Here is a 27,028-nt window from a genome sequence, read left to right on the forward strand (position 1 = left end):
AACATCTTTAATATTAAGGTTGCAAGAGCTAATATAGCTTTGTGCAACATGTAAAATTAATGTACCCAAATATAATTTTTTTTTGAAGTTATTGTTATCAATGACTCCTTCGGCTAACAATTAATCCACGTTAACTCAGCCTAAAACAATGTGGTCTGGTCACATATACAAGTGCAGCTGGTGTCTTTAATTAAATGCAATAATGGTAGAATGTACAAGTTTTCTAACCTCTTGCTGCTGGTGGATGAAGCCGATATAGTTCCAGATTATGTGTTTTGGTTCAACGACAGTGGCAATCAACCTTTTCCTTTGAGAAAGAAATTAAGAAGAAAAAAAAAAGACAAGAAAAAAGACAAGACAAAATGGCGTAAAAAAAAAGAAGGATCGGTTCAAATTCAAGTGCAAATTTAGGAAGGCAAACAATAATTAAAAAAAAAGTTTCAGGCACACAAGGTCCATGATATGGGTCCCATTTATGTCAAATTTGTCCATTTCCAAGTGTGGTCCGTATGTGACTTTTTTTTCATTCTTTATGACTCTCTCCAAACCTGAAACTTTGTCGGATTTTATATATTTTGAAGTACACATGTTTTCCCACACTTCATTCGTCAAAACAAAATTACCATCTTGCAATCATGCAAATAATCTTTCTGATTCTGATTTGTACATTGTTGAAAATGTCTGATCTATTGTCAATACAGGCTCCAGTGGCGCAATCGGTCAGCGCGCGGTACTTATAAGACAGTAACCTGCAAAGTGATGCCGAGGTTGTGAGTTTGAGCCTCACCTGGAGCAAAATCTTTAATGTCAAGTTTGCAAGAGCTAATATTGCGTTGTTCAGAACGTAAAATTAATGTACCCAAGTATAAAATGTTTAAAAGTTATTGTCAGCAATGACTCCTTCGGCTTACAACTAAAACTCAGTCTAAAACAACGTGGTCTGGTCACATGTACGTGCACATAAACACTGTCAGGGCCTCAGAACTTACACAGATAGAAACCCAAACATAGACAAAACATCTCTTTTTTAGTCTTGCCTGAATATTGTCAATTTGTTAAGGAAGACATGCTTCATTATGTACTTATGCTATTCACTGTACTTGCTGTTTATCATGTTGACTATAACTGATTAAAGTGTCAGATCTCTAGAAAAAGGCATTTTGGTGCTGTTGACCTTTTTGTATAGTTTTTTGTATAATTCTAAAACCAATGGGGATGTCAAAAACAGTCTGCAGTGCATTGTTAATTTCTGTCCAATATTTTTGTGCAACAAAACAGTCCTAGAACACATGACAATGGTGAGCCTCTTAGCAACCACAATCCCTCCAACATTCACCCCTCCCCGTGAATAATGTGCACTTTGACACTTTGGGTTATAAAAGAGCGAGTTACATTCTTCCAACATAACTCCCTCCAAACCTGAAACTTTGTGGGATTTTATATATTGTGAAATACACATGTTTTCCCACTCTTCATCCGTCAAAACAAAATTACCATCTTTTCAATCGATCTTTTATGATTCTGATTTGTATGGTAATTCCATAAAGATCCAAGCTCCAGTGGTACAATCGGTCAGCGCGTGGTACTTATAAGACAGTAACCTGCTGAGTGATGCCGAGGTTGGGAGTTCAAGTCTCACCTGGAGCAACATCTTTAATATTAAGGTTGCAAGAGCTAATATAGCTTTGTGCAACATGTAAAATTAATGTACCCAAATATAATTTTTTTTTGAAGTTATTGTTATCAATGACTCCTTCGGCTAACAATTAATCCACGTTAACTCAGCCTAAAACAATGTGGTCTGGTCACATATACAAGTGCAGCTGGTGTCTTTAATTAAATGCAATAATGGTAGAATGTACAAGTTTTCTAACCTCTTGCTGCTGGTGGATGAAGCCGATATAGTTCCAGATTATGTGTTTTGGTTCAACGACAGTGGCAATCAACCTTTTCCTTTGAGAAAGAAATTAAGAAGAAAAAAAAAAGACAAGAAAAAAGACAAGACAAAATGGCGTAAAAAAAAAGAAGGATCGGTTCAAATTCAAGTGCAAATTTAGGAAGGCAAACAATAATTAAAAAAAAAGTTTCAGGCACACAAGGTCCATGATATGGGTCCCATTTATGTCAAATTTGTCCATTTCCAAGTGTGGTCCGTATGTGACTTTTTTTTCATTCTTTATGACTCTCTCCAAACCTGAAACTTTGTCGGATTTTATATATTTTGAAGTACACATGTTTTCCCACACTTCATTCGTCAAAACAAAATTACCATCTTGCAATCATGCAAATAATCTTTCTGATTCTGATTTGTACATTGTTGAAAATGTCTGATCTATTGTCAATACAGGCTCCAGTGGCGCAATCGGTCAGCGCGCGGTACTTATAAGACAGTAACCTGCAAAGTGATGCCGAGGTTGTGAGTTTGAGCCTCACCTGGAGCAAAATCTTTAATGTCAAGTTTGCAAGAGCTAATATTGCGTTGTTCAGAACGTAAAATTAATGTACCCAAGTATAAAATGTTTAAAAGTTATTGTCAGCAATGACTCCTTCGGCTTACAACTAAAACTCAGTCTAAAACAACGTGGTCTGGTCACATGTACATGCACATAAACACTGTCAGGGCCTCAGAACTTACACAGATAGAAACCCAAACATAGACAAAACATCTCTTTTTTAGTCTTGCCTGAATATTGTCAATTTGTTAAGGAAGACATGCTTCATTATGTACTTATGCTATTCACTGTACTTGCTGTTTATCATGTTGACTATAACTGATTAAAGTGTCAGATCTCTAGAAAAAGGCATTTTGGTGCTGTTGACCTTTTTGTATAGTTTTTTGTATAATTCTAAAACCAATGGGGATGTCAAAAACAGTCTGCAGTGCATTGTTAATTTCTGTCCAATATTTTTGTGCAACAAAACAGTCCTAGAACACATGACAATGGTGAGCCTCTTAGCAACCACAATCCCTCCAACATTCACCCCTCCCCGTGAATAATGTGCACTTTGACACTTTGGGTTATAAAAGAGCGAGTTACATTCTTCCAACATAACTCCCTCCAAACCTGAAACTTTGTGGGATTTTATATATTGTGAAATACACATGTTTTCCCACTCTTCATCCGTCAAAACAAAATTACCATCTTTTCAATCGATCTTTTATGATTCTGATTTGTATGGTAATTCCATAAATATCCAAGCTCCAGTGGTACAATCGGTCAGCGTGTGGTACTTATAAGACAGTAACCTGCTGAGTGATGCCGAGGTTGGGAGTTCAAGTCTCACCTGAAGCAACATCTTTAATATTAAGGTTGCAAGAGCTAATATAGCTTTGTGCAACATGTAAAATTAATGTACCCAAATATAATTTTTTTTAGAAGTTATTGTTATCAATGACTCCTTCGGCTAACAATTAATCCACGTTAACTCAGCCTAAAACAATGTGGTCTGGTCACATATACAAGTGCAGCTGGTGTCTTTAATTAAATGCAATAATGGTAGAATGTACAAGTTTTCTAACCTCTTGCTGCTGGTGGATGAAGCCGATATAGTTCCAGATTATGTGTTTTGGTTCAACGAAAGTGGCAATCAACCTTTTCCTTTGAGAAAGAAATTAAGAAGAAAAAAAAAGACAAGAAAAAAGACAAGACAAAATGGCGTAAAAAAAAAGAAGGATCGGTTCAAATTCAAGCGCAAATTTAGGAAGGCAAACAATAATTAAAAAAAAAGTTTCAGGCACACAAGGTCCATGATATGGGTCCCATTTATGTCAAATTTGTCCATTTCCAAGTGTGGTCCGTATGTGACTTTTTTTTCATTCTTTATGACTCTCTCCAAACCTGAAACTTTGTCGGATTTTATATATTTTGAAGTACACATGTTTTCCCACACTTCATTCGTCAAAACAAAATTACCATCTTGCAATCATGCAAATAATCTTTCTGATTCTGATTTGTACATTGTTGAAAATGTCTGATCTATTGTCAATACAGGCTCCAGTGGCGCAATCGGTCAGCGCGCGGTACTTATAAGACAGTAACCTGCAAAGTGATGCCGAGGTTGTGAGTTCGAGCCTCACCTGGAGCAAAATCTTTAATGTCAAGTTTGCAAGAGCTAATATTGCGTTGTTCAGAACGTAAAATTAATGTACCCAAGTATAAAATGTTTAAAAGTTATTGTCAGCAATGACTCCTTCGGCTTACAACTAAAACTCAGTCTAAAACAACGTGGTCTGGTCACATGTACGTGCACATAAACACTGTCAGGGCCTCAGAACTTACACAGATAGAAACCCAAACATAGACAAAACATCTCTTTTTTAGTCTTGCCTGAATATTGTCAATTTGTTAAGGAAGACATGCTTCATTATGTACTTATGCTATTCACTGTACTTGCTGTTTATCATGTTGACTATAACTGATTAAAGTGTCAGATCTCTAGAAAAAGGCATTTTGGTGCTGTTGACCTTTTTGTATAGTTTTTTGTATAGTTCTAAAACCAATGGGGATGTCAAAAACAGTCTGCAGTGCATTGTTAATTTCTGTCCAATATTTTTGTGCAACAAAACAGTCCTAGAACACATGACAATGGTGAGCCTCTTAGCAACCACAATCCCTCCAACATTCACCCCTCCCCGTGAATAATGTGCACTTTGACACTTTGGGTTATAAAAGAGCGAGTTACATTCTTCCAACATAACTCCCTCCAAACCTGAAACTTTGTGGGATTTTATATATTGTGAAATACACATGTTTTCCCACTCTTCATCCGTCAAAACAAAATTACCATCTTTTCAATCGATCTTTTATGATTCTGATTTGTATGGTAATTCCATAAATATCCAAGCTCCAGTGGTACAATCGGTCAGCGTGTGGTACTTATAAGACAGTAACCTGCTGAGTGATGCCGAGGTTGGGAGTTCAAGTCTCACCTGAAGCAACATCTTTAATATTAAGGTTGCAAGAGCTAATATAGCTTTGTGCAACATGTAAAATTAATGTACCCAAATATAATTTTTTTTTGAAGTTATTGTTATCAATGACTCCTTCGGCTAACAATTAATCCACGTTAACTCAGCCTAAAACAATGTGGTCTGGTCACATATACAAGTGCAGCTGGTGTCTTTAATTAAATGCAATAATGGTAGAATGTACAAGTTTTCTAACCTCTTGCTGCTGGTGGATGAAGCCGATATAGTTCCAGATTATGTGTTTTGGTTCAACGACAGTGGCAATCAACCTTTTCCTTTGAGAAAGAAATTAAGAAGAAAAAAAAAAGACAAGAAAAAAGACAAGACAAAATGGCGTAAAAAAAAAAGAAGGATCGGTTCAAATTCAAGTGCAAATTTAGGAAGGCAAACAATAATAAAAAAAAAAGTTTCAGGCACACAAGGTCCATGATATGGGTCCCATTTATGTCAAATTTGTCCATTTCCAAGTGTGGTCCGTATGTGACTTTTTTTTCATTCTTTATGACTCTCTCCAAACCTGAAACTTTGTCGGATTTTATATATTTTGAAGTACACATGTTTTCCCACACTTCATTCGTCAAAACAAAATTACCATCTTGCAATCATGCAAATAATCTTTCTGATTCTGATTTGTACATTGTTGAAAATGTCTGATCTATTGTCAATACAGGCTCCAGTGGCGCAATCGGTCAGCACGCGGTACTTATAAGAAAGTAACCTGCAAAGTGATGCCGAGGTTGTAAGTTCGAGCCTCACCTGGAGCAAAATCTTTAATGTCAAGTTTGCAAGAGCTAATATTGCGTTGTTCAGAACGTAAAATTAATGTACCCAAGTATAAAATGTTTAAAAGTTATTGTCAGCAATGACTCCTTCGGCTTACAACTAAAACTCAGTCTAAAACAACGTGGTCTGGTCACATGTACGTGCACATAAACACTGTCAGGGCCTCAGAACTTACACAGATAGAAACCCAAACATAGACAAAACATCTCTTTTTTAGTCTTGCCTGAATATTGTCAATTTGTTAAGTTAGACATGCTTCATTATGTACTTATGCTATTCACTGTACTTGCTGTTTATCATGTTGACTATAACTGATTAAAGTGTCAGATCTCTAGAAAAAGGCATTTTGGTGCTGTTGACCTTTTTGTATAGTTTTTTCTATAGTTCTAAAACCAATGGGGATGTCAAAAACAGTTTGCAGTGCATTGTTAATTTCTGTCCAATATTTTTGTGCAACAAAACAGTCCTAGAACACATGACAATGGTGAGCCTCTTAGCAACCACAATCCCTCCAACATTCACCCCTCCCCGTGAATAATGTGCACTTTGACACTTTGGGTTATAAAAGAGCGAGTTACATTCTTCCAACATAACTCCCTCCAAACCTGAAACTTTGTGGGATTTTATATATTGTGAAATACACATGTTTTCCCACTCTTCATCCGTCAAAACAAAATTACCATCTTTTCAATCGATCTTTTATGATTCTGATTTGTATGGTAATTCCCTAAAGATCCAAGCTCCAGTGGTACAATCGGTCAGCGCGTGGTACTTATAAGACAGTAACCTGCTGAGTGATGCCGAGGTTGGGAGTTCAAGTCTCACCTGAAGCAACATCTTTAATATTAAGGTTGCAAGAGCTAATATAGCTTTGTGCAACATGTAAAATTAATGTACCCAAATATAATTTTTTTTTGAAGTTATTGTTATCAATGACTCCTTCGGCTAACAATTAATCCACGTTAACTCAGCCTAAAACAATGTGGTCTGGTCACATATACAAGTGCAGCTGGTGTCTTTAATTAAATGCAATAATGGTAGAATGTACAAGTTTTCTAACCTCTTGCTGCTGGTGGATGAAGCCGATATAGTTCCAGATTATGTGTTTTGGTTCAACGACAGTGGCAATCAACCTTTTCCTTTGAGAAAGAAATTAAGAAGAAAAAAAAAAGACAAGAAAAAAGACAAGACAAAATGGCGTAAAAAAAAAAGAAGGATCGGTTCAAATTCAAGTGCAAATTTAGGAAGGCAAACAATAATAAAAAAAAAAGTTTCAGGCACACAAGGTCCATGATATGGGTCCCATTTATGTCAAATTTGTCCATTTCCAAGTGTGGTCCGTATGTGACTTTTTTTTCATTCTTTATGACTCTCTCCAAACCTGAAACTTTGTCGGATTTTATATATTTTGAAGTACACATGTTTTCCCACACTTCATTCGTCAAAACAAAATTACCATCTTGCAATCATGCAAATAATCTTTCTGATTCTGATTTGTACATTGTTGAAAATGTCTGATCTATTGTCAATACAGGCTCCAGTGGCGCAATCGGTCAGCGCGCGGTACTTATAAGACAGTAACCTGCAAAGTGATGCCGAGGTTGTAAGTTCGAGCCTCACCTGGAGCAAAATCTTTAATGTCAAGTTTGCAAGAGCTAATATTGCGTTGTTCAGAACGTAAAATTAATGTACCCAAGTATAAAATGTTTAAAAGTTATTGTCAGCAATGACTCCTTCGGCTTACAACTAAAACTCAGTCTAAAACAACGTGGTCTGGTCACATGTACGTGCACATAAACACTGTCAGGGCCTCAGAACTTACACAGATAGAAACCCAAACATAGACAAAACATCTCTTTTTTAGTCTTGCCTGAATATTGTCAATTTGTTAAGTTAGACATGCTTCATTATGTACTTATGCTATTCACTGTACTTGCTGTTTATCATGTTGACTATAACTGATTAAAGTGTCAGATCTCTAGAAAAAGGCATTTTGGTGCTGTTGACCTTTTTGTATAGTTTTTTCTATAGTTCTAAAACCAATGGGGATGTCAAAAACAGTTTGCAGTGCATTGTTAATTTCTGTCCAATATTTTTGTGCAACAAAACAGTCCTAGAACACATGACAATGGTGAGCCTCTTAGCAACCACAATCCCTCCAACATTCACCCCTCCCCGTGAATAATGTGCACTTTGACACTTTGGGTTATAAAAGAGCGAGTTACATTCTTCCAACATAACTCCCTCCAAACCTGAAACTTTGTGGGATTTTATATATTGTGAAATACACATGTTTTCCCACTCTTCATCCGTCAAAACAAAATTACCATCTTTTCAATCGATCTTTTATGATTCTGATTTGTATGGTAATTCCCTAAAGATCCAAGCTCCAGTGGTACAATCGGTCAGCGCGTGGTACTTATAAGACAGTAACCTGCTGAGTGATGCCGAGGTTGGGAGTTCAAGTCTCACCTGAAGCAACATCTTTAATATTAAGGTTGCAAGAGCTAATATAGCTTTGTGCAACATGTAAAATTAATGTACCCAAATATAATTTTTTTTTGAAGTTATTGTTATCAATGACTCCTTCGGCTAACAATTAATCCACGTTAACTCAGCCTAAAACAATGTGGTCTGGTCACATATACAAGTGCAGCTGGTGTCTTTAATTAAATGCAATAATGGTAGAATGTACAAGTTTTCTAACCTCTTGCTGCTGGTGGATGAAGCCGATATAGTTCCAGATTATGTGTTTTGGTTCAACGACAGTGGCAATCAACCTTTTCCTTTGAGAAAGAAATTAAGAAGAAAAAAAAAAGACAAGACAAAATGGCGTAAAAAAAAAGAAGGATCGGTTCAAATTCAAGTGCAAATTTAGGAAGGCAAACAATAATTAAAAAAAAAGTTTCAGGCACACAAGGTCCATGATATGGGTCCCATTTATGTCAAATTTGTCCATTTCCAAGTGTGGTCCGTATGTGACTTTTTTTTCATTCTTTATGACTCTCTCCAAACCTGAAACTTTGTCGGATTTTATATATTTTGAAGTACACATGTTTTCCCACACTTCATTCGTCAAAACAAAATTACCATCTTGCAATCATGCAAATAATCTTTCTGATTCTGATTTGTACATTGTTGAAAATGTCTGATCTATTGTCAATACAGGCTCCAGTGGCGCAATCGGTCAGCACGCGGTACTTATAAGACAGTAACCTGCAAAGTGATGCCGAGGTTGTGAGTTTGAGCCTCACCTGGAGCAAAATCTTTAATGTCAAGTTTGCAAGAGCTAATATTGCGTTGTTCAGAACGTAAAATTAATGTACCCAAGTATAAAATGTTTAAAAGTTATTGTCAGCAATGACTCCTTCGGCTTACAACTAAAACTCAGTCTAAAACAACGTGGTCTGGTCACATGTACGTGCACATAAACACTGTCAGGGCCTCAGAACTTACACAGATAGAAACCCAAACATAGACAAAACATCTCTTTTTTAGTCTTGCCTGAATATTGTCAATTTGTTAAGGAAGACATGCTTCATTATGTACTTATGCTATTCACTGTACTTGCTGTTTATCATGTTGACTATAACTGATTAAAGTGTCAGATCTCTAGAAAAAGGCATTTTGGTGCTGTTGACCTTTTTGTATAGTTTTTTGTATAATTCTAAAACCAATGGGGATGTCAAAAACAGTCTGCAGTGCATTGTTAATTTCTGTCCAATATTTTTGTGCAACAAAACAGTCCTAGAACACATGACAATGGTGAGCCTCTTAGCAACCACAATCCCTCCAACATTCACCCCTCCCCGTGAATAATGTGCACTTTGACACTTTGGGTTATAAAAGAGCGAGTTACATTCTTCCAACATAACTCCCTCCAAACCTGAAACTTTGTGGGATTTTATATATTGTGAAATACACATGTTTTCCCACTCTTCATCCGTCAAAACAAAATTACCATCTTTTCAATCGATCTTTTATGATTCTGATTTGTATGGTAATTCCATAAAGATCCAAGCTCCAGTGGTACAATCGGTCAGCGCGTGGTACTTATAAGACAGTAACCTGCTGAGTGATGCCGAGGTTGGGAGTTCAAGTCTCACCTGGAGCAACATCTTTAATATTAAGGTTGCAAGAGCTAATATAGCTTTGTGCAACATGTAAAATTAATGTACCCAAATATAATTTTTTTTTGAAGTTATTGTTATCAATGACTCCTTCGGCTAACAATTAATCCACGTTAACTCAGCCTAAAACAATGTGGTCTGGTCACATATACAAGTGCAGCTGGTGTCTTTAATTAAATGCAATAATGGTAGAATGTACAAGTTTTCTAACCTCTTGCTGCTGGTGGATGAAGCCGATATAGTTCCAGATTATGTGTTTTGGTTCAACGACAGTGGCAATCAACCTTTTCCTTTGAGAAAGAAATTAAGAAGAAAAAAAAAAGACAAGAAAAAAGACAAGACAAAATGGCGTAAAAAAAAAGAAGGATCGGTTCAAATTCAAGTGCAAATTTAGGAAGGCAAACAATAATTAAAAAAAAAGTTTCAGGCACACAAGGTCCATGATATGGGTCCCATTTATGTCAAATTTGTCCATTTCCAAGTGTGGTCCGTATGTGACTTTTTTTTCATTCTTTATGACTCTCTCCAAACCTGAAACTTTGTCGGATTTTATATATTTTGAAGTACACATGTTTTCCCACACTTCATTCGTCAAAACAAAATTACCATCTTGCAATCATGCAAATAATCTTTCTGATTCTGATTTGTACATTGTTGAAAATGTCTGATCTATTGTCAATACAGGCTCCAGTGGCGCAATCGGTCAGCACGCGGTACTTATAAGACAGTAACCTGCAAAGTGATGCCGAGGTTGTAAGTTCGAGCCTCACCTGGAGCAAAATCTTTAATGTCAAGTTTGCAAGAGCTAATATTGCGTTGTTCAGAACGTAAAATTAATGTACCCAAGTATAAAATGTTTAAAAGTTATTGTCAGCAATGACTCCTTCGGCTTACAACTAAAACTCAGTCTAAAACAACGTGGTCTGGTCACATGTACGTGCACATAAACACTGTCAGGGCCTCAGAACTTACACAGATAGAAACCCAAACATAGACAAAACATCTCTTTTTTAGTCTTGCCTGAATATTGTCAATTTGTTAAGTTAGACATGCTTCATTATGTACTTATGCTATTCACTGTACTTGCTGTTTATCATGTTGACTATAACTGATTAAAGTGTCAGATCTCTAGAAAAAGGCATTTTGGTGCTGTTGACCTTTTTGTATAGTTTTTTGTATAGTTCTAAAACCAATGGGGATGTCAAAAACAGTTTGCAGTGCATTGTTAATTTCTGTCCAATATTTTTGTGCAACAAAACAGTCCTAGAACACATGACAATGGTGAGCCTCTTAGCAACCACAATCCCTCCAACATTCACCCCTCCCCGTGAATAATGTGCACTTTGACACTTTGGGTTATAAAAGAGCGAGTTACATTCTTCCAACATAACTCCCTCCAAACCTGAAACTTTGTGGGATTTTATATATTGTGAAATACACATGTTTTCCCACTCTTCATCCGTCAAAACAAAATTACCGTCTTTGCAATCGATCTTTTATGATTCTGATTTGTATGGTAATTCCATAAAGATCCAAGCTCCAGTGGTACAATCGGTCAGCGCGTGGTAGTTATAAGACAGTAACCTGCTGAGTGATGCCGAGGTTGGGAGTTCAAGCCTCACCTGGAGCAACATCTTTAATATTAAGGTTGCAAGAGCTAATATAGCTTTGTGCAACATGTAAAATTTATGTACCCAAATATAATTTTTTTTTGAAGTTATTGTTATCAATGACTCCTTCGGCTAACAATTAAACCACGTTAACTCAGCCTAAAACAATGTGGTCTGGTCACATATACAAGTGCAGCTGGTGTCTTTAATTAAATGCAATAATGGTAGAATGTACAAGTTTTCTAACCTCTTGCTGCTGGTGGATGAAGCCGATATAGTTCCAGATTATGTGTTTTGGTTCAACGACAGTGGCAATCAACCTTTTCCTTTGAGAAAGAAATTAAGAAGAAAAAAAAAAGACAAGAAAAAAGACAAGACAAAATGGCGTAAAAAAAATGAAGGATCGGTTCAAATTCAAGTGCAAATTTAGGAAGGCAAACAATAATTAAAAAAAAAGTTTCAGGCACACAAGGTCCATGATATGGGTCCCATTTATGTCAAATTTGTCCATTTCCAAGTGTGGTCCGTATGTGACTTTTTTTTCATTCTTTATGACTCTCTCCAAACCTGAAACTTTGTCGGATTTTATATATTTTGAAGTACACATGTTTTCCCACACTTCATCCGTCAAAACAAAATTACCATCTTGCAATCATGCAAATAATCTTTCTGATTCTGATTTGTACATTGTTGAAAATGTCTGATCTATTGTCAATACAGGCTCCAGTGGCGCAATCGGTCAGCGAGGTTGTGAGTTCGAGCCTCACCTGGAGCAAAATCTTTAATGTCAAGTTTGCAAGAGCTAATATTGCATTGTTCAGAACGTAAAATTAATGTACCCAAGTATAAAATGTTTAAAAGTTATTGTCAGCAATGACTCCTTCGGCTTACAACTAAAACTTAGTCTAAAACAACGTGGTCTGGTCACATGTACGTGCACATAAACACTGTCAGGGCCTCAGAACTTACACAGATAGAAACCCAAACATAGACAAAACATCTCTTTTTTAGTCTTGCCTGAATATTGTCAATTTGTTAAGTTAGACATGCTTCATTATGTACTTATGCTATTCACTGTACTTGCTGTTTATCATGTTGACTATAACTGATTAAAGTGTCAGATCTCTAGAAAAAGGCATTTTGGTGCTGTTGACCTTTTTGTATAGTTTTTTCTATAGTTCTAAAACCAATGGGGATGTCAAAAACAGTTTGCAGTGCATTGTTAATTTCTGTCCAATATTTTTGTGCAACAAAACAGTCCTAGAACACATGACAATGGTGAGCCTCTTAGCAACCACAATCCCTCCAACATTCACCCCTCCCCGTGAATAATGTGCACTTTGACACTTTGGGTTATAAAAGAGCGAGTTACATTCTTCCAACATAACTCCCTCCAAACCTGAAACTTTGTGGGATTTTATATATTGTGAAATACACATGTTTTCCCACTCTTCATCCGTCAAAACAAAATTACCATCTTTTCAATCGATCTTTTATGATTCTGATTTGTATGGTAATTCCATAAAGATCCAAGCTCCAGTGGTACAATCGGTCAGCGCGTGGTACTTATAAGACAGTAACCTGCTGAGTGATGCCGAGGTTGGGAGTTCAAGTCTCACCTGAAGCAACATCTTTAATATTAAGGTTGCAAGAGCTAATATAGCTTTGTGCAACATGTAAAATTAATGTACCCAAATATAATTTTTTTTTGAAGTTATTGTTATCAATGACTCCTTCGGCTAACAATTAATCCACGTTAACTCAGCCTAAAACAATGTGGTCTGGTCACATATACAAGTGCAGCTGGTGTCTTTAATTAAATGCAATAATGGTAGAATGTACAAGTTTTCTAACCTCTTGCTGCTGGTGGATGAAGCCGATATAGTTCCAGATTATGTGTTTTGGTTCAACGACAGTGGCAATCAACCTTTTCCTTTGAGAAAGAAATTAAGAAGAAAAAAAAAAGACAAGAAAAAAGACAAGACAAAATGGCGTAAAAAAAAAGAAGGATCGGTTCAAATTCAAGTGCAAATTTAGGAAGGCAAACAATAATAAAAAAAAAAGTTTCAGGCACACAAGGTCCATGATATGGGTCCCATTTATGTCAAATTTGTCCATTTCCAAGTGTGGTCCGTATGTGACTTTTTTTTCATTCTTTATGACTCTCTCCAAACCTGAAACTTTGTCGGATTTTATATATTTTGAAGTACACATGTTTTCCCACACTTCATTCGTCAAAACAAAATTACCATCTTGCAATCATGCAAATAATCTTTCTGATTCTGATTTGTACATTGTTGAAAATGTCTGATCTATTGTCAATACAGGCTCCAGTGGCGCAATCGGTCAGCACGCGGTACTTATAAGACAGTAACCTGCAAAGTGATGCCGAGGTTGTGAGTTCGAGCCTCACCTGGAGCAAAATCTTTAATGTCAAGTTTGCAAGAGCTAATATTGCGTTGTTCAGAACGTAAAATTAATGTACCCAAGTATAAAATGTTTAAAAGTTATTGTCAGCAATGACTCCTTCGGCTTACAACTAAAACTCAGTCTAAAACAACGTGGTCTGGTCACATGTACGTGCACATAAACACTGTCAGGGCCTCAGAACTTACACAGATAGAAACCCAAACATAGACAAAACATCTCTTTTTTAGTCTTGCCTGAATATTGTCAATTTGTTAAGGAAGACATGCTTCATTATGTACTTATGCTATTCACTGTACTTGCTGTTTATCATGTTGACTATAACTGATTAAAGTGTCAGATCTCTAGAAAAAGGCATTTTGGTGCTGTTGACCTTTTTGTATAGTTTTTTGTATAGTTCTAAAACCAATGGGGATGTCAAAAACAGTCTGCAGTGCATTGTTAATTTCTGTCCAATATTTTTGTGCAACAAAACAGTCCTAGAACACATGACAATGGTGAGCCTCTTAGCAACCACAATCCCTCCAACATTCACCCCTCCCCGTGAATAATGTGCACTTTGACACTTTGGGTTATAAAAGAGCGAGTTACATTCTTCCAACATAACTCCCTCCAAACCTGAAACTTTGTGGGATTTTATATATTGTGAAATACACATGTTTTCCCACTCTTCATCCGTCAAAACAAAATTACCATCTTTGCAATCGATCTTTTATGATTCTGATTTGTATGGTAATTCCATAAAGATCCAAGCTCCAGTGGTACAATCGGTCAGCGCGTGGTAGTTATAAGACAGTAACCTGCTGAGTGATGCCGAGGTTGGGAGTTCAAGCCTCACCTGGAGCAACATCTTTAATATTAAGGTTGCAAGAGCTAATATAGCTTTGTGCAACATGTAAAATTTATGTACCCAAATATAATTTTTTTTTGAAGTTATTGTTATCAATGACTCCTTCGGCTAACAATTAAACCACGTTAACTCAGCCTAAAACAATGTGGTCTGGTCACATATACAAGTGCAGCTGGTGTCTTTAATTAAATGCAATAATGGTAGAATGTACAAGTTTTCTAACCTCTTGCTGCTGGTGGATGAAGCCGATATAGTTCCAGATTATGTGTTTTGGTTCAACGACAGTGGCAATCAACCTTTTCCTTTGAGAAAGAAATTAAGAAGAAAAAAAAAAGACAAGAAAAAAGACAAGACAAAATGGCGTAAAAAAAATGAAGGATCGGTTCAAATTCAAGTGCAAATTTAGGAAGGCAAACAATAATTAAAAAAAAAGTTTCAGGCACACAAGGTCCATGATATGGGTCCCATTTATGTCAAATTTGTCCATTTCCAAGTGTGGTCCGTATGTGACTTTTTTTTCATTCTTTATGACTCTCTCCAAACCTGAAACTTTGTCGGATTTTATATATTTTGAAGTACACATGTTTTCCCACACTTCATCCGTCAAAACAAAATTACCATCTTGCAATCATGCAAATAATCTTTCTGATTCTGATTTGTACATTGTTGAAAATGTCTGATCTATTGTCAATACAGGCTCCAGTGGCGCAATCGGTCAGCGAGGTTGTGAGTTCGAGCCTCACCTGGAGCAAAATCTTTAATGTCAAGTTTGCAAGAGCTAATATTGCATTGTTCAGAACGTAAAATTAATGTACCCAAGTATAAAATGTTTAAAAGTTATTGTCAGCAATGACTCCTTCGGCTTACAACTAAAACTTAGTCTAAAACAACGTGGTCTGGTCACATGTACGTGCACATAAACACTGTCAGGGCCTCAGAACTTACACAGATAGAAACCCAAACATAGACAAAACATCTCTTTTTTAGTCTTGCCTGAATATTGTCAATTTGTTAAGTTAGACATGCTTCATTATGTACTTATGCTATTCACTGTACTTGCTGTTTATCATGTTGACTATAACTGATTAAAGTGTCAGATCTCTAGAAAAAGGCATTTTGGTGCTGTTGACCTTTTTGTATAGTTTTTTCTATAGTTCTAAAACCAATGGGGATGTCAAAAATAGTTTGCAGTGCATTGTTAATTTCTGTCCAATATTTTTGTGCAACAAAACAGTCCTAGAACACATGACAATGGTGAGCCTCTTAGCAACCACAATCCCTCCAACATTCACCCCTCCCCGTGAATAATGTGCACTTTGACACTTTGGGTTATAAAAGAGCGAGTTACATTCTTCCAACATAACTCCCTCCAAACCTGAAACTTTGTGGGATTTTATATATTGTGAAATACACATGTTTTCCCACTCTTCATCCGTCAAAACAAAATTACCATCTTTTCAATCGATCTTTTATGATTCTGATTTGTATGGTAATTCCCTAAAGATCCAAGTTCCAGTGGTACAATCGGTCAGCGTGTGGTACTTATAAGACAGTAACCTGCTGAGTGATGCCGAGGTTGGGAGTTCAAGTCTCACCTGAAGCAACATCTTTAATATTAAGGTTGCAAGAGCTAATATAGCTTTGTGCAACATGTAAAATTAATGTACCCAAATATAATTTTTTTTTGAAGTTATTGTTATCAATGACTCCTTCGGCTAACAATTAATCCACGTTAACTCAGCCTAAAACAATGTGGTCTGGTCACATATACAAGTGCAGCTGGTGTCTTTAATTAAATGCAATAATGGTAGAATGTACAAGTTTTCTAACCTCTTGCTGCTGGTGGATGAAGCCGATATAGTTCCAGATTATGTGTTTTGGTTCAACGACAGTGGCAATCAACCTTTTCCTTTGAGAAAGAAATTAAGAAGAAAAAAAAAAGACAAGAAAAAAGACAAGACAAAATGGCGTAAAAAAAAAGAAGGATCGGTTCAAATTCAAGTGCAAATTTAGGAAGGCAAACAATAATTAAAAAAAAAGTTTCAGGCACACAAGGTCCATGATATGGGTCCCATTTATGTCAAATTTGTCCATTTCCAAGTGTGGTCCGTATGTGACTTTTTTTTCATTCTTTATGACTCTCTCCAAACCTGAAACTTTGTCGGATTTTATATATTTTGAAGTACACATGTTTTCCCACACTTCATTCGTCAAAACAAAATTACCATCTTGCAATCATGCAAATAATCTTTCTGATTCTGATTTGTACATTGTTGAAAATGTCTGATCTATTGTCAATACAGGCTCCAGTGGCGCAATCGGTCAGCGCGCGGTACTTATAAGACAGTAACCTGCAAAGTGATGCCGAGGTTGTGAGTTCGAGCCTCACCTGGAGCAAAATCTTTAATGTCAAGTTTGCAAGAGCTAATATTGCGTTGTTCAGAACGTAAAATTAATGTACCCAAGTATAAAATGTTTAAAAGTTATTGTCAGCAATGACTCCTTCGGCTTACAACTAAAACTCAGTCTAAAACAACGTGGTCTGGTCACATGTACGTGCACATAAACACTGTCAGGGCCTCAGAACTTACACAGATAGAAACCCAAACATAGACAAAACATCTCTTTTTTAGTCTTGCCTGAATATTGTCAATTTGTTAAGGAAGACATGCTTCATTATGTACTTATGCTATTCACTGTACTTGCTGTTTATCATGTTGACTATAACTGATTAAAGTGTCAGATCTCTAGAAAAAGGCATTTTGGTGCTGTTGACCTTTTTGTATAGTTTTTTGTATAGTTCTAAAACCAATGGGGATGTCAAAAACAGTCTGCAGTGCATTGTTAATTTCTGTCCAATATTTTTGTGCAACAAAACAGTCCTAGAACACATGACAATGGTGAGCCTCTTAGCAACCACAATCCCTCCAACATTCACCCCTCCCCGTGAATAATGTGCACTTTGACACTTTGGGTTATAAAAGAGCGAGTTACATTCTTCCAACATAACTCCCTCCAAACCTGAAACTTTGTGGGATTTTATAGTGATAGTGATGCTGAGATTGTGAGTTCGAGCCTCACCTGGAGCATCTTCTTAAATTGCTCTAGCTTCTTACGTATACAAACCATTTCACTGTATATTTTTTCCAGGTATGTACGTCTGCTCCCAGTGCAACCACCCTCTGTTCTCCAGCCGCTCCAAGTTCTCCCACTCATCTCCATGGCCCGCCTTCACCGAGACCATCAGAGAGGACAGCGTCACCAAACACATGGAGAGCCTCACTGCGTTCAAGGTACTTTTCAACACCTCCAACAACCTCCATTTAAGAACAACAACCATGTCTCTTCTAAACTATGTCCCTGATCGTTTTAGGTTTTATGTGGCAAATGTGGTAACGGTCTGGGGCATGAGTTTGTAAACGATGGCCCTCAAGAAGGAGTGTCGAGATTTTGAATATTCAGCCACTCACTCAAGTTTGTGCCCAACAAAGGTAATTTTATATATTTGTTTTGTCATGTGTGTGTAGAGGTATATTCAATCAACATTTATAGTACAGATAGCATCCCATAATGGTATTTCTTGTGATATTGTTGAAAATCTTCTCTAAGAATACCTTTACAAGCATGAGTCTTACGGTAATATTACAAGGGTTGAAAGTAGCTACTGTAGTTATAAATACTCACGTTGCTGTAATTGAATAGATTTGTTTAGATAGTATACTTTTTTGAGTAGATTTTTAAACTTGCACTTGTAATTGTGTATATTTGAAGCCATGTAATTGTAATTAGCCACATTTAAAAGTATCGGAGTACAGTAAGTAGAGGTGAGCGATATATGACAAAAAATGTATACCAGAATTTTCTTGGAGCTGGATTACAATTTCAATTTGATCATGATTCACCAGGGCTGTTCAACTTAAGGCCCGGGGGCCAAATCAGGCCCTCCAAGCTGTTTAATCTGGCCCACAACCCATCTTCTAAATATAAAAATAAAAACAAAAATGACTGGGTTAGCACTAGTTTAGACCTGGTTTGGTCTTGGTTTAGTCTAGTTGGTTCAGTTCATTTTGATTTAGACCTGTTTTGATTGGTTCAGATTTGGTTGGTACTTGTCTAGTCCTAGTTTAATTCTGGTTCAGTACTGGATGGGCAATTTAGCTAAGCAAAAATCAATTCCATCAGTATTTTATTGTACTAACTCAATTTATTGAAATAATGTTTCTATTCCTTATTAAGAATATGAGATGTTTTGTCTATAAGAGTTTAGTTTATAAGACTTTTTCTATTAAGAGCTTTCTTTTACTTCTGTACCTAATACCATTGCGTTGCAACACCGACATTTCAACATTGTGTGGACAAATAAAGGCTTATCTTATCTTATCTTATCCCAAAATGTTGTTACAGTGGCGTGTTGTGCACCAGCTGTGTCTTCTGAAAGTTCACTGTGGTTGGTTAAATCCAGCTGTCACTCACTCGGAGCATGACAGAGACTAAACAATTGGAGAAATGGGTGGGAAAAAGACTGTGTTTGAGCAAATATTGTCACAAAGATGAGACAAATCCATTTTTATCACCATATTGCCCAGCCTTAAGTACAAGTCGCCCCAAACCTCGGTAGGATTGTTGTTGTCTCTGCTCATTTCTGCACCTACAAAACATACATAAAAGTATTACACCGTCTGCTCTGATTGGCCAGAGCTCAGAGAATTATGCAGCCTACATTTTAAAACTTTATTCAGCTGTTTAATAAATCAAGTTTTTTTTTCTAAAATTGTGTAAAACTAGTCACTTGCACTTTGAGTAGTATTTTTCATGCATACTTTCTACTGTTACTTAAAGGCGGTATGGACGATTTTTCGGCGATTTGAGAACGCAGGCGGAAGTGCGCATGCGCACTCCCCCGTGCGGACTGATACAACACACACGTGCGTTTGTTTATTAGCGCAACGGAGCGCATCGCATCTCTCGTCTCTCGTAGATTTCTGTCCACTTCTGCGTCAGCGCAAACTGTCTTTCTCGTCTTCATTTTGCCCCGTACACTGAGGGAACTATATTATGATAGATCCATGCGCTTAGGCACGCGGAAACGTGAGGAGGAACTGCACGCGGCTGCAGGTGAGTGGTAGGTGCGTTTTATGATTGATACGTGGCAGGACAAATGATTTATCCACGCCACGAGGAAATATGATACAAAATTTGCTGAATCCATACCACCTTTAACTACAAATTTTACTGCAGGACTTGTACTTGTATTTGAGTACATTTGGAATATCAGACATCAGATAGAATGGGATGAGTAACAGAAATTCATATTAAATAAATACAGCCAAGATGACTGAAATTAAACAAATATATAGAGTTCTTGACAATATTTGCATGATATGTAACAATGGTTACATTAATATGTGTGTGTTTCCAAAGGGAACAAGCGGTAAGGAGTGAGATGGCCCTTTCACACTTTGAATTCTGCTGCTTGTCCTGGACCAGAGGACTCGTGGGTCAGGGAGTGATGTGGGCAGGATAAAGGCCTGAGCAGGACATCCTGTCAGCTGAGGAGTCTGACCCCACCGTGACCCCTGAGAAAGGACTACACTGTATTATTTTATCTTGGACCTTTACATTCCATTTTTATTGATGCACGTTGTTTTTGGGGAAGTCAGTAAATTATTATTAGATTTGGAAGTACTGCTATTACTACTACTATCATCATCATCATCATCATCATCATCGGTATTTGACTCCATAGCAGCGTGTTAGTCTGGAAATCTAGAAACACTCCTAAAGTACTAAGCAGTAGTGGAAAAAAGTAAAAATATTGTACTTCAGGATATCTGTACTTTTCACAGGTGATACTTTTTTTTACTTTCATTTCACTACATTTTATCAGGTCGTAAAGTAAAAGTGATATTCTCTACTGTCATTTTTTAATAGTCTGAGATAATGTCCCAACCCCCAAAAATATGTACTAATAAAGACAGCTATAAAAAGTAGGAAATTGATTGAGTTGTTTCTGGAAAAAAGATCACTACCATTTTCACTTTAAAAGTAAAAAATTGTACTTTTACTTAAGTCGATTTTTGAATGTCATACTTTTACTATAAGAGGAAACCCAGTATTTTAAAATATCTAGTTCCCTCAATATTAAAAGATTGTCAGAATTATTGTTAGCCTGCTATAAAATGAAATGCAAATGTCATTCATCCATTATAAAATAAATAAATCAACAAACTATGATTTAGCAATAAATAATACTAATTCAAAACATTCTTTGTATCTTTCATAAGTTTACACTTTTCTTCCATTTCTAATTCAGTTTTCTCCGTCTCTTTTTCACATGAAAGTGTTCTATTATTTCTTATGACCTATGCAATGATTTTATTTTGTGATTACTTACACTCTTGCATAAAAAATACCCACTTTACAATGCGTATTATTGGTTATTCATGCATTGACATATTCTGTTAAACACACTAAACAGGGGCTATGACTATGCTTCAAATAAACTTTATTTCTGTAGGTCTGTTGCGTGCTCTTTGTCTTATGCGTGAGTGTGATTTTGCCCAGTAGAGGGAGCCCTACACCAGGTCCAAGCATTTAACATGAGAAGACTTCACTGACTACAATGTCAGGGGAAAATATACTTGTATGTTTAATAACTTTATCTTACCTTACAACCTTTTGAGTAACATGATCACTCCCAGTCCCTCAAATAAATAAAGAATAAAGCTAAAAAATATGTAATGTACATGAAAAAAATCTAAATATTACAGCAACCGAAGGAGAAAGAGACATCAAGAGACATCAAACAGCCGAGACGAGGAAGTAAACCCACAACCCACTGTTTTATGCTGATAAAGTTGGCCAATGCGAATAGGACATTTCTGCAGTCAGTCTGTAATAGTGGGATCAAAAGTATTCTGAACTCCCAAATGAACTATATTTCATTGTTGGGTTGACAATTATATAATTAAACTGAGTCAACAGTAGTTTTTTCTCTTCATCTCCAGAACTATAGGACAATACCAGGCCTCAAACAGGACTAATTTAGGACTTATTGCTGCGCAGTTTAAACTAAACACACGCTTACATAAAAAGACAAATACATATTGATATATATACATACACACACATATATATATATATATATATATATATATATAATTATATAAAATATACATATATATGACTCAGTCCATCCAAAACGTGGCGTCAACTAATACCTACTCAATTGGTGTAAAACTATCATTGATATGTATAAACTGTATATAAATGCACCCAATAAAGTAAAAATGAGAAAATCATAAAAACCTGTCATGAGATACTTCAGTGAGTGAGGTCATAGATGTACAAAGGTTATATTGTTTGCTCAAATATCGAAACACAGACCAATTTATTTTAACTTGTAATTAATTTCCTTTATCTGACAGTTACCATCAACTCCGCATTGTAAAAATATCAATCCACAAAGGAGTGTCTTGGCACAAATACACTGTCTGGACTACAAACACGCCAACCGGTTCTAACAGTGCCGTGGTTCACACAAAAATTCTTGCTCGTGGCATTTACAAGACACATCAGCTCTCATTTACTTGTACATAGTCTTCTGTAAACTTTGGGTTTCAAGGGGAAATCCAAAAATCCAAATCCAAAAAGGTCCAAAAAGGAAGGGTCGCTGTGCTGCCTGCAGTGCATTAACCCAGGCCTGGAGACATTTGAAGGACCAGGTGGAGAGGGGGATGTTGGGGGGTATAACGTGTACAGTGATGAAAGAGCGTGTTGAGGTTATCCCGGGGACAGTTGTATCTTCTAACAGTTCGGTTCAGAATATGTCGGAGGCGTGGTTACCTCTGTGGACCCCCGCCTTTTAGCGCAGAGATGCAGGTGAATGAGAGAAGAGAGCGGGATGAATTGAATGGAACTGTAAATGTCTTTGTTGAGTGGCTCTGAAGTGTACTGGGTTGAATTGTCATTTTAAGTATCTGCATATAGTTTCTCTTGCATTTGTCAGTATTCAGAATTTGGTGTGGACGATACTGACAAAAATTGAGATCTTGAGAATTTTTTGGGGTTATCCTGAGACCTTATACCTTTATTTGAAAGCTAACAACATAGTATTTGTTTTCTTTTTTTTTTTTTTTAATTAGCTCAAAATTTGCAGTTTTGTTACTATAAATTATTAACTTTATATACAAATTTAGCATATTTTCATAGCAACATTCAGGATATTATGTAAATTTAAATATATAGCCCAGCTCCATTAAATCAAAGGCATAAATCGCGGTAGTTGATCATGCAATTCAGGCTTCAAACTGCACAACATTATTACTAAAAAGAAGAGGGAAAAAACCCTGCAGTTCTCGTGGTGCATTTTTTTCCAAACAGTCCAACACATATAAAGTTATTTTAATCCTTTAGCATTTTTACACTATATTGTAATGTAACTGACTGTGACAGTTATCAAAGTGCTCAGAATATAGCACTCTGATTGGGCCATGTGACAGAATGTGTTAAAAAATACACATTAATGCAGGTATTCAAGATTATGTAACTAAATACATTTTCAAAATAGGCCTGTTCGTCTTATCACTGATGAAAGCGCAGATATCCTGGTAGAAAATGCTGGAATAATATACCGTATTTTCCGGACTATAAGTCGCACCAGCCAAAAAATGCATAATAGAGAAGAAAAAAACATATATAAGTTGCACTGGAGTATGAAATGCGGTTGCAAGTGTGAAAATTAAAAAATAATATAAGTCGTTCCGGAGTATAAGTATAAATATAAGTATAAGTCGCACCCCGGCCAAAACTATGAAAAAAGGTGCGACTTATAGTCCAGAAAATACGGTAAGTGTGATATCTTTGCCGTGGGGTAAATAGTCTGTCAAAATCACTGCAAGTTTAAAAAAGGTCTTGTTTCGCAACAGCCAAATGAGCTGACTGCTTTACCCTCAGGTATCCAACACCAAGTTAGATACCTGAGGAAAGTGCTGCCCGGTGGTCGAGTGGTTAAGGCACAGCACACATATGCCAGGCTCCAAGTGCTGGCTGCAGTGTCGTGAGTTTGAAGCCAGACTCTTACAATTTACTGCATATGCTCCCTTCTCTCTCGTCCCCCGTTTCATGCTTACCTTTTCTATCTGATATAGCCTTTGGGCAAAAAATTATTCCAATAAGAAATCTGGGGGTAATGAACTCCGGTTTAACAGCCATGTCGAATCAATAACAGCTTTTTACCTTCTGAAAACATTGCCAAAATTAACCAAAATAGTCTAAACCAGACTTGGAGAGACTACAGTAGATTAGACTACTGTAACGGCCTGCTCACTGGCCTCTCCAAACGAGCTGTAAAACAGCTGCAGTACATCCAGAACGCTGCTGTTCAGGTCCTGACTAGAACCAGGAAGTACCATCACATTAGTCCTGTTCTCAGGTCTCTGCACTGGCTCCTGTGGCTCAGAGAAGAGACTTTAAAGCAGCTCTGCTCGTGTACAAGTCTCTCCATGGCCTAGCACCAAAGTACATCTCGGACATGTTAGTGCCATATGAACCATCTCAGACTCTGAGGACCTCAGGGACCGGCCTCCTGCAGGTGCCCAGAGTCAGGACTAAACATGGACCAGCCTCCTGCTGGTGCCAGAGTCAGGACTAAACATGGGGAATTTGCGACTGAAAGGATTTTCTTTGCACTCTTCTCTTTTATGTCTTGAATTGTTTTGGGATTTCTGTCATGTCTCCATGATTTTAATGCATTTTTCCTGTTGTGTGAAGCACTTTGAATTGCTTTGTGTATGAATTGTGCTCTAGATATATCTACTTTGCCATACCTACTTTGTGCTTGAAGCAGGATAGAGGGGAAGTTTGTTGTTTATCATTAAAAACATACCTTCTTGAACCACTTTCATTGGGCGGTCTCTGATTTTCACGCTGCAAAACTGGAAGAAGTTTTTTCTGTGTAATATGTCCCCAGCTCTCACAAACACATTGGCACATTGTTAAAAGGAACTTGCATTTATTTTCAGACATGTGCACAGCTTTAAAACAGCTTTTGTCAGATGGCAAAATGAAACGGCGGTGGACCACCTGATTCCAGCTCTCACTTGTAGGATGACGAAAAATCTAAATTTTTATTATTTTTCATTTTTGTCACAAAGTGCTGCTTTTACATGATACTCTTTGGTGGAAAACACAGAATTTACTCATTTACAAAAAAAGTGAGGTCCCCCAGATTTAAGTCACCTCCTATGTTCTCCGCCTCACTGACAGCCCACAGTCTTTGTCGATTGTCTATAAATTGTACTTTTTCCAATTTTCATCCAAACACATGCATCACAATCTAACTGCTCACCTTTACTTTTGCCAAATTGCACAAACAACTGATGTTTTTTCTATTTGACCAGTAATCATTGTTATTTAAGTTGGACACTGCACTAGAAAAACATTTGACAGTTTATTCACAGTTGCTAAACATGAATATATTTACCTGTCTGTGGTATTTGGCAAAGACAACATTTTGATTTATACTTTTGGCCTCCAGATCAGATAAGATGTTTGCTTCAAATCACCCCATCACTCAGCCGTGCCCTGGAGCCTTTCAAACAGGTGCGTGACACTGTGACCGGCTTTTTGGATTATTATTCCAAGCTACTGCCAAAAAAAACGCAATAACAGCTTCTTCTTATACTCACTGCATCCCATAATACTATAGTTTTGAATGAATACAATGGCATCTGTCACTTCACTTCCCAGAATGCACCCTGTCTTGTCAGGACTTGCAGTTTAGCACAGGAATGAGTGATGCAATGTAATCATATTCTTCTGTGTTGTTTTGTTAAAACAGAGTTGAGCATTGTTCCTATGAGGTCACATCCGTTGCCGCGGCGATAATTGCTCTGGGTACCCAATGTGAAGCGGTGACGCACAATTATGACACGTTAGGGACCGGGTCGGGGTGAGAGGTGCCACTGGGGATCTTGGTTTTCGTCTGACATGAGATAATTGTAAAAAAAGGGTGTACGCTCGATTGGACGGACGATTGATATGGAAAGATGATCCTATGTTTTGGCTGTAGCTTCAGCTTCATTTCACAAGTTAATGACAGCTCGCTGACGCTTGAGGGATCATTCTCACATTGATTCAGTATAGATCATTTAGTTACAATACGCACTATGTTGCAAAGATAATAATAATAATACTATTCCCATTGCACTATGATAAAGCCTCCACTAAAACTAATATACTTTAGCATGGTGCCCTCTGGAGGCTGGAATTAGTCATTTGGTTCCTATCTCGCAATCTTGCTGAATCCTATTAAAACTACCAATCAAGATTTTTTTTTTTATTTTTTTTTTTTTTTGACATTTTCTTGAATTGGCCCTTCAACTCTCTTTATCTCCATGGAGAAACACATGACACCACCAGGCCAAGTTGCTTTGCCTCAAATGTTAAAAGCTAATAAAAAACAGGTGTTATTCTTGCCAAAATACATATGTTTTATGCCATTTTGAGGTAGATTCCAGCGAAAACAGATATTAGATTCGGAGGTGTCAGACTCCCCTCTTAAAAACGTACATAGTGCCCCTCAGTGCTCCTGAGGACATGACGAATGGGTCAAATGCAAAGGGCAGATTTACTTACAGGTACAATCAAGTTTAGCTTAACTCTCTATCTGCCAAATAGTTATTGTACATGGGGTATTTAGATATATACTGCATGGATCACCAATTAAAATTCACTTTTACTTCAATAGGTTCAATAGCAGTTCATCGTAGTCTTCGTCATGGCCTGTGTTAGATGATGTACTTATCTTCCCTCATCCATCTTGTAATGGCGTCTCCTGTCCTATGCTCCAGTAACACGTGCCCCTCTTGTCCCTTGTCCACTCCGCACCTCATCATATCACATCCCACTGTCTCCTCGAGTCTATTGAGCTAATCTCCAATAAGTCACCGCACGGTCCCAGTTATCGACACCTCTGGTCTCCACCGGGCTCCTGTTAGGGACGATCAGGGACTCGTCTGATGGATGGTGTCTGTAAATGTCCCTCAATGAGCTGTGGAGGAAATGTCACCACTGGAATTATATGTCACAGAGTGTTGTCAGCAAAGCACTTTTAGAACCTTTTAGCGTGAAGAATACGCTGCTGGGGATATAGCTGCATTTCCAGACAACTTCACAACAGGCCAGTATTATTTGGGGAAATGCAGATATAGTGAGTTGTAGGGTCTGGTCATTAACTAATAATCAGGTTCAATATTTA

The 27,028-nt window shown here is 37.1% G+C and overlaps 1 protein-coding gene and 9 non-coding genes across 10 annotated transcripts in view; all 10 read left to right on the forward strand.

Annotated features, from left to right (window-relative positions):
- Positions 1-20,432, forward strand: part of msrb1b (methionine sulfoxide reductase B1b) — a 66,236-nt gene extending 45,804 nt beyond the window's left edge. The window contains exons 2-4 of the mRNA XM_072456156.1: positions 17,920-18,062; positions 18,143-18,260; positions 20,191-20,432. Of these exons, the coding sequence (XP_072312257.1) occupies positions 17,920-18,062; positions 18,143-18,260; positions 20,191-20,204 (275 nt within the window). The 3' untranslated portion in view covers positions 20,205-20,432. The remainder of the gene's footprint in view (positions 1-17,919; positions 18,063-18,142; positions 18,261-20,190) is intronic.
- On the forward strand, positions 702-795 carry trnai-uau (transfer RNA isoleucine (anticodon UAU)). The gene is made up of 2 exons: positions 702-739; positions 760-795. It is a non-coding gene; the product is annotated as a tRNA-Ile (tRNA).
- trnai-uau (transfer RNA isoleucine (anticodon UAU)) lies at positions 2,348-2,441 on the forward strand. Its single transcript has 2 exons — positions 2,348-2,385; positions 2,406-2,441. It is a non-coding gene; the product is annotated as a tRNA-Ile (tRNA).
- trnai-uau (transfer RNA isoleucine (anticodon UAU)) lies at positions 3,993-4,086 on the forward strand. Its single transcript has 2 exons — positions 3,993-4,030; positions 4,051-4,086. It is a non-coding gene; the product is annotated as a tRNA-Ile (tRNA).
- Positions 5,640-5,733, forward strand: trnai-uau (transfer RNA isoleucine (anticodon UAU)). Its single transcript has 2 exons — positions 5,640-5,677; positions 5,698-5,733. It is a non-coding gene; the product is annotated as a tRNA-Ile (tRNA).
- trnai-uau (transfer RNA isoleucine (anticodon UAU)) lies at positions 7,287-7,380 on the forward strand. The gene is made up of 2 exons: positions 7,287-7,324; positions 7,345-7,380. It is a non-coding gene; the product is annotated as a tRNA-Ile (tRNA).
- On the forward strand, positions 8,921-9,014 carry trnai-uau (transfer RNA isoleucine (anticodon UAU)). Its single transcript has 2 exons — positions 8,921-8,958; positions 8,979-9,014. It is a non-coding gene; the product is annotated as a tRNA-Ile (tRNA).
- trnai-uau (transfer RNA isoleucine (anticodon UAU)) lies at positions 10,567-10,660 on the forward strand. The gene is made up of 2 exons: positions 10,567-10,604; positions 10,625-10,660. It is a non-coding gene; the product is annotated as a tRNA-Ile (tRNA).
- On the forward strand, positions 13,820-13,913 carry trnai-uau (transfer RNA isoleucine (anticodon UAU)). Its single transcript has 2 exons — positions 13,820-13,857; positions 13,878-13,913. It is a non-coding gene; the product is annotated as a tRNA-Ile (tRNA).
- trnai-uau (transfer RNA isoleucine (anticodon UAU)) lies at positions 17,073-17,166 on the forward strand. The gene is made up of 2 exons: positions 17,073-17,110; positions 17,131-17,166. It is a non-coding gene; the product is annotated as a tRNA-Ile (tRNA).
- Positions 20,433-27,028: the final 6,596 nt, after the last annotated feature.

Source organism: Eucyclogobius newberryi, unplaced genomic scaffold (genome assembly GCF_026437365.1).
Source record: "Eucyclogobius newberryi isolate DKJ021-1_F unplaced genomic scaffold, fEucNew1.0.hap1 SCAF_20, whole genome shotgun sequence".
NCBI classification, from domain to species: Eukaryota; Metazoa; Chordata; class Actinopteri; order Gobiiformes; family Gobiidae; genus Eucyclogobius; species Eucyclogobius newberryi.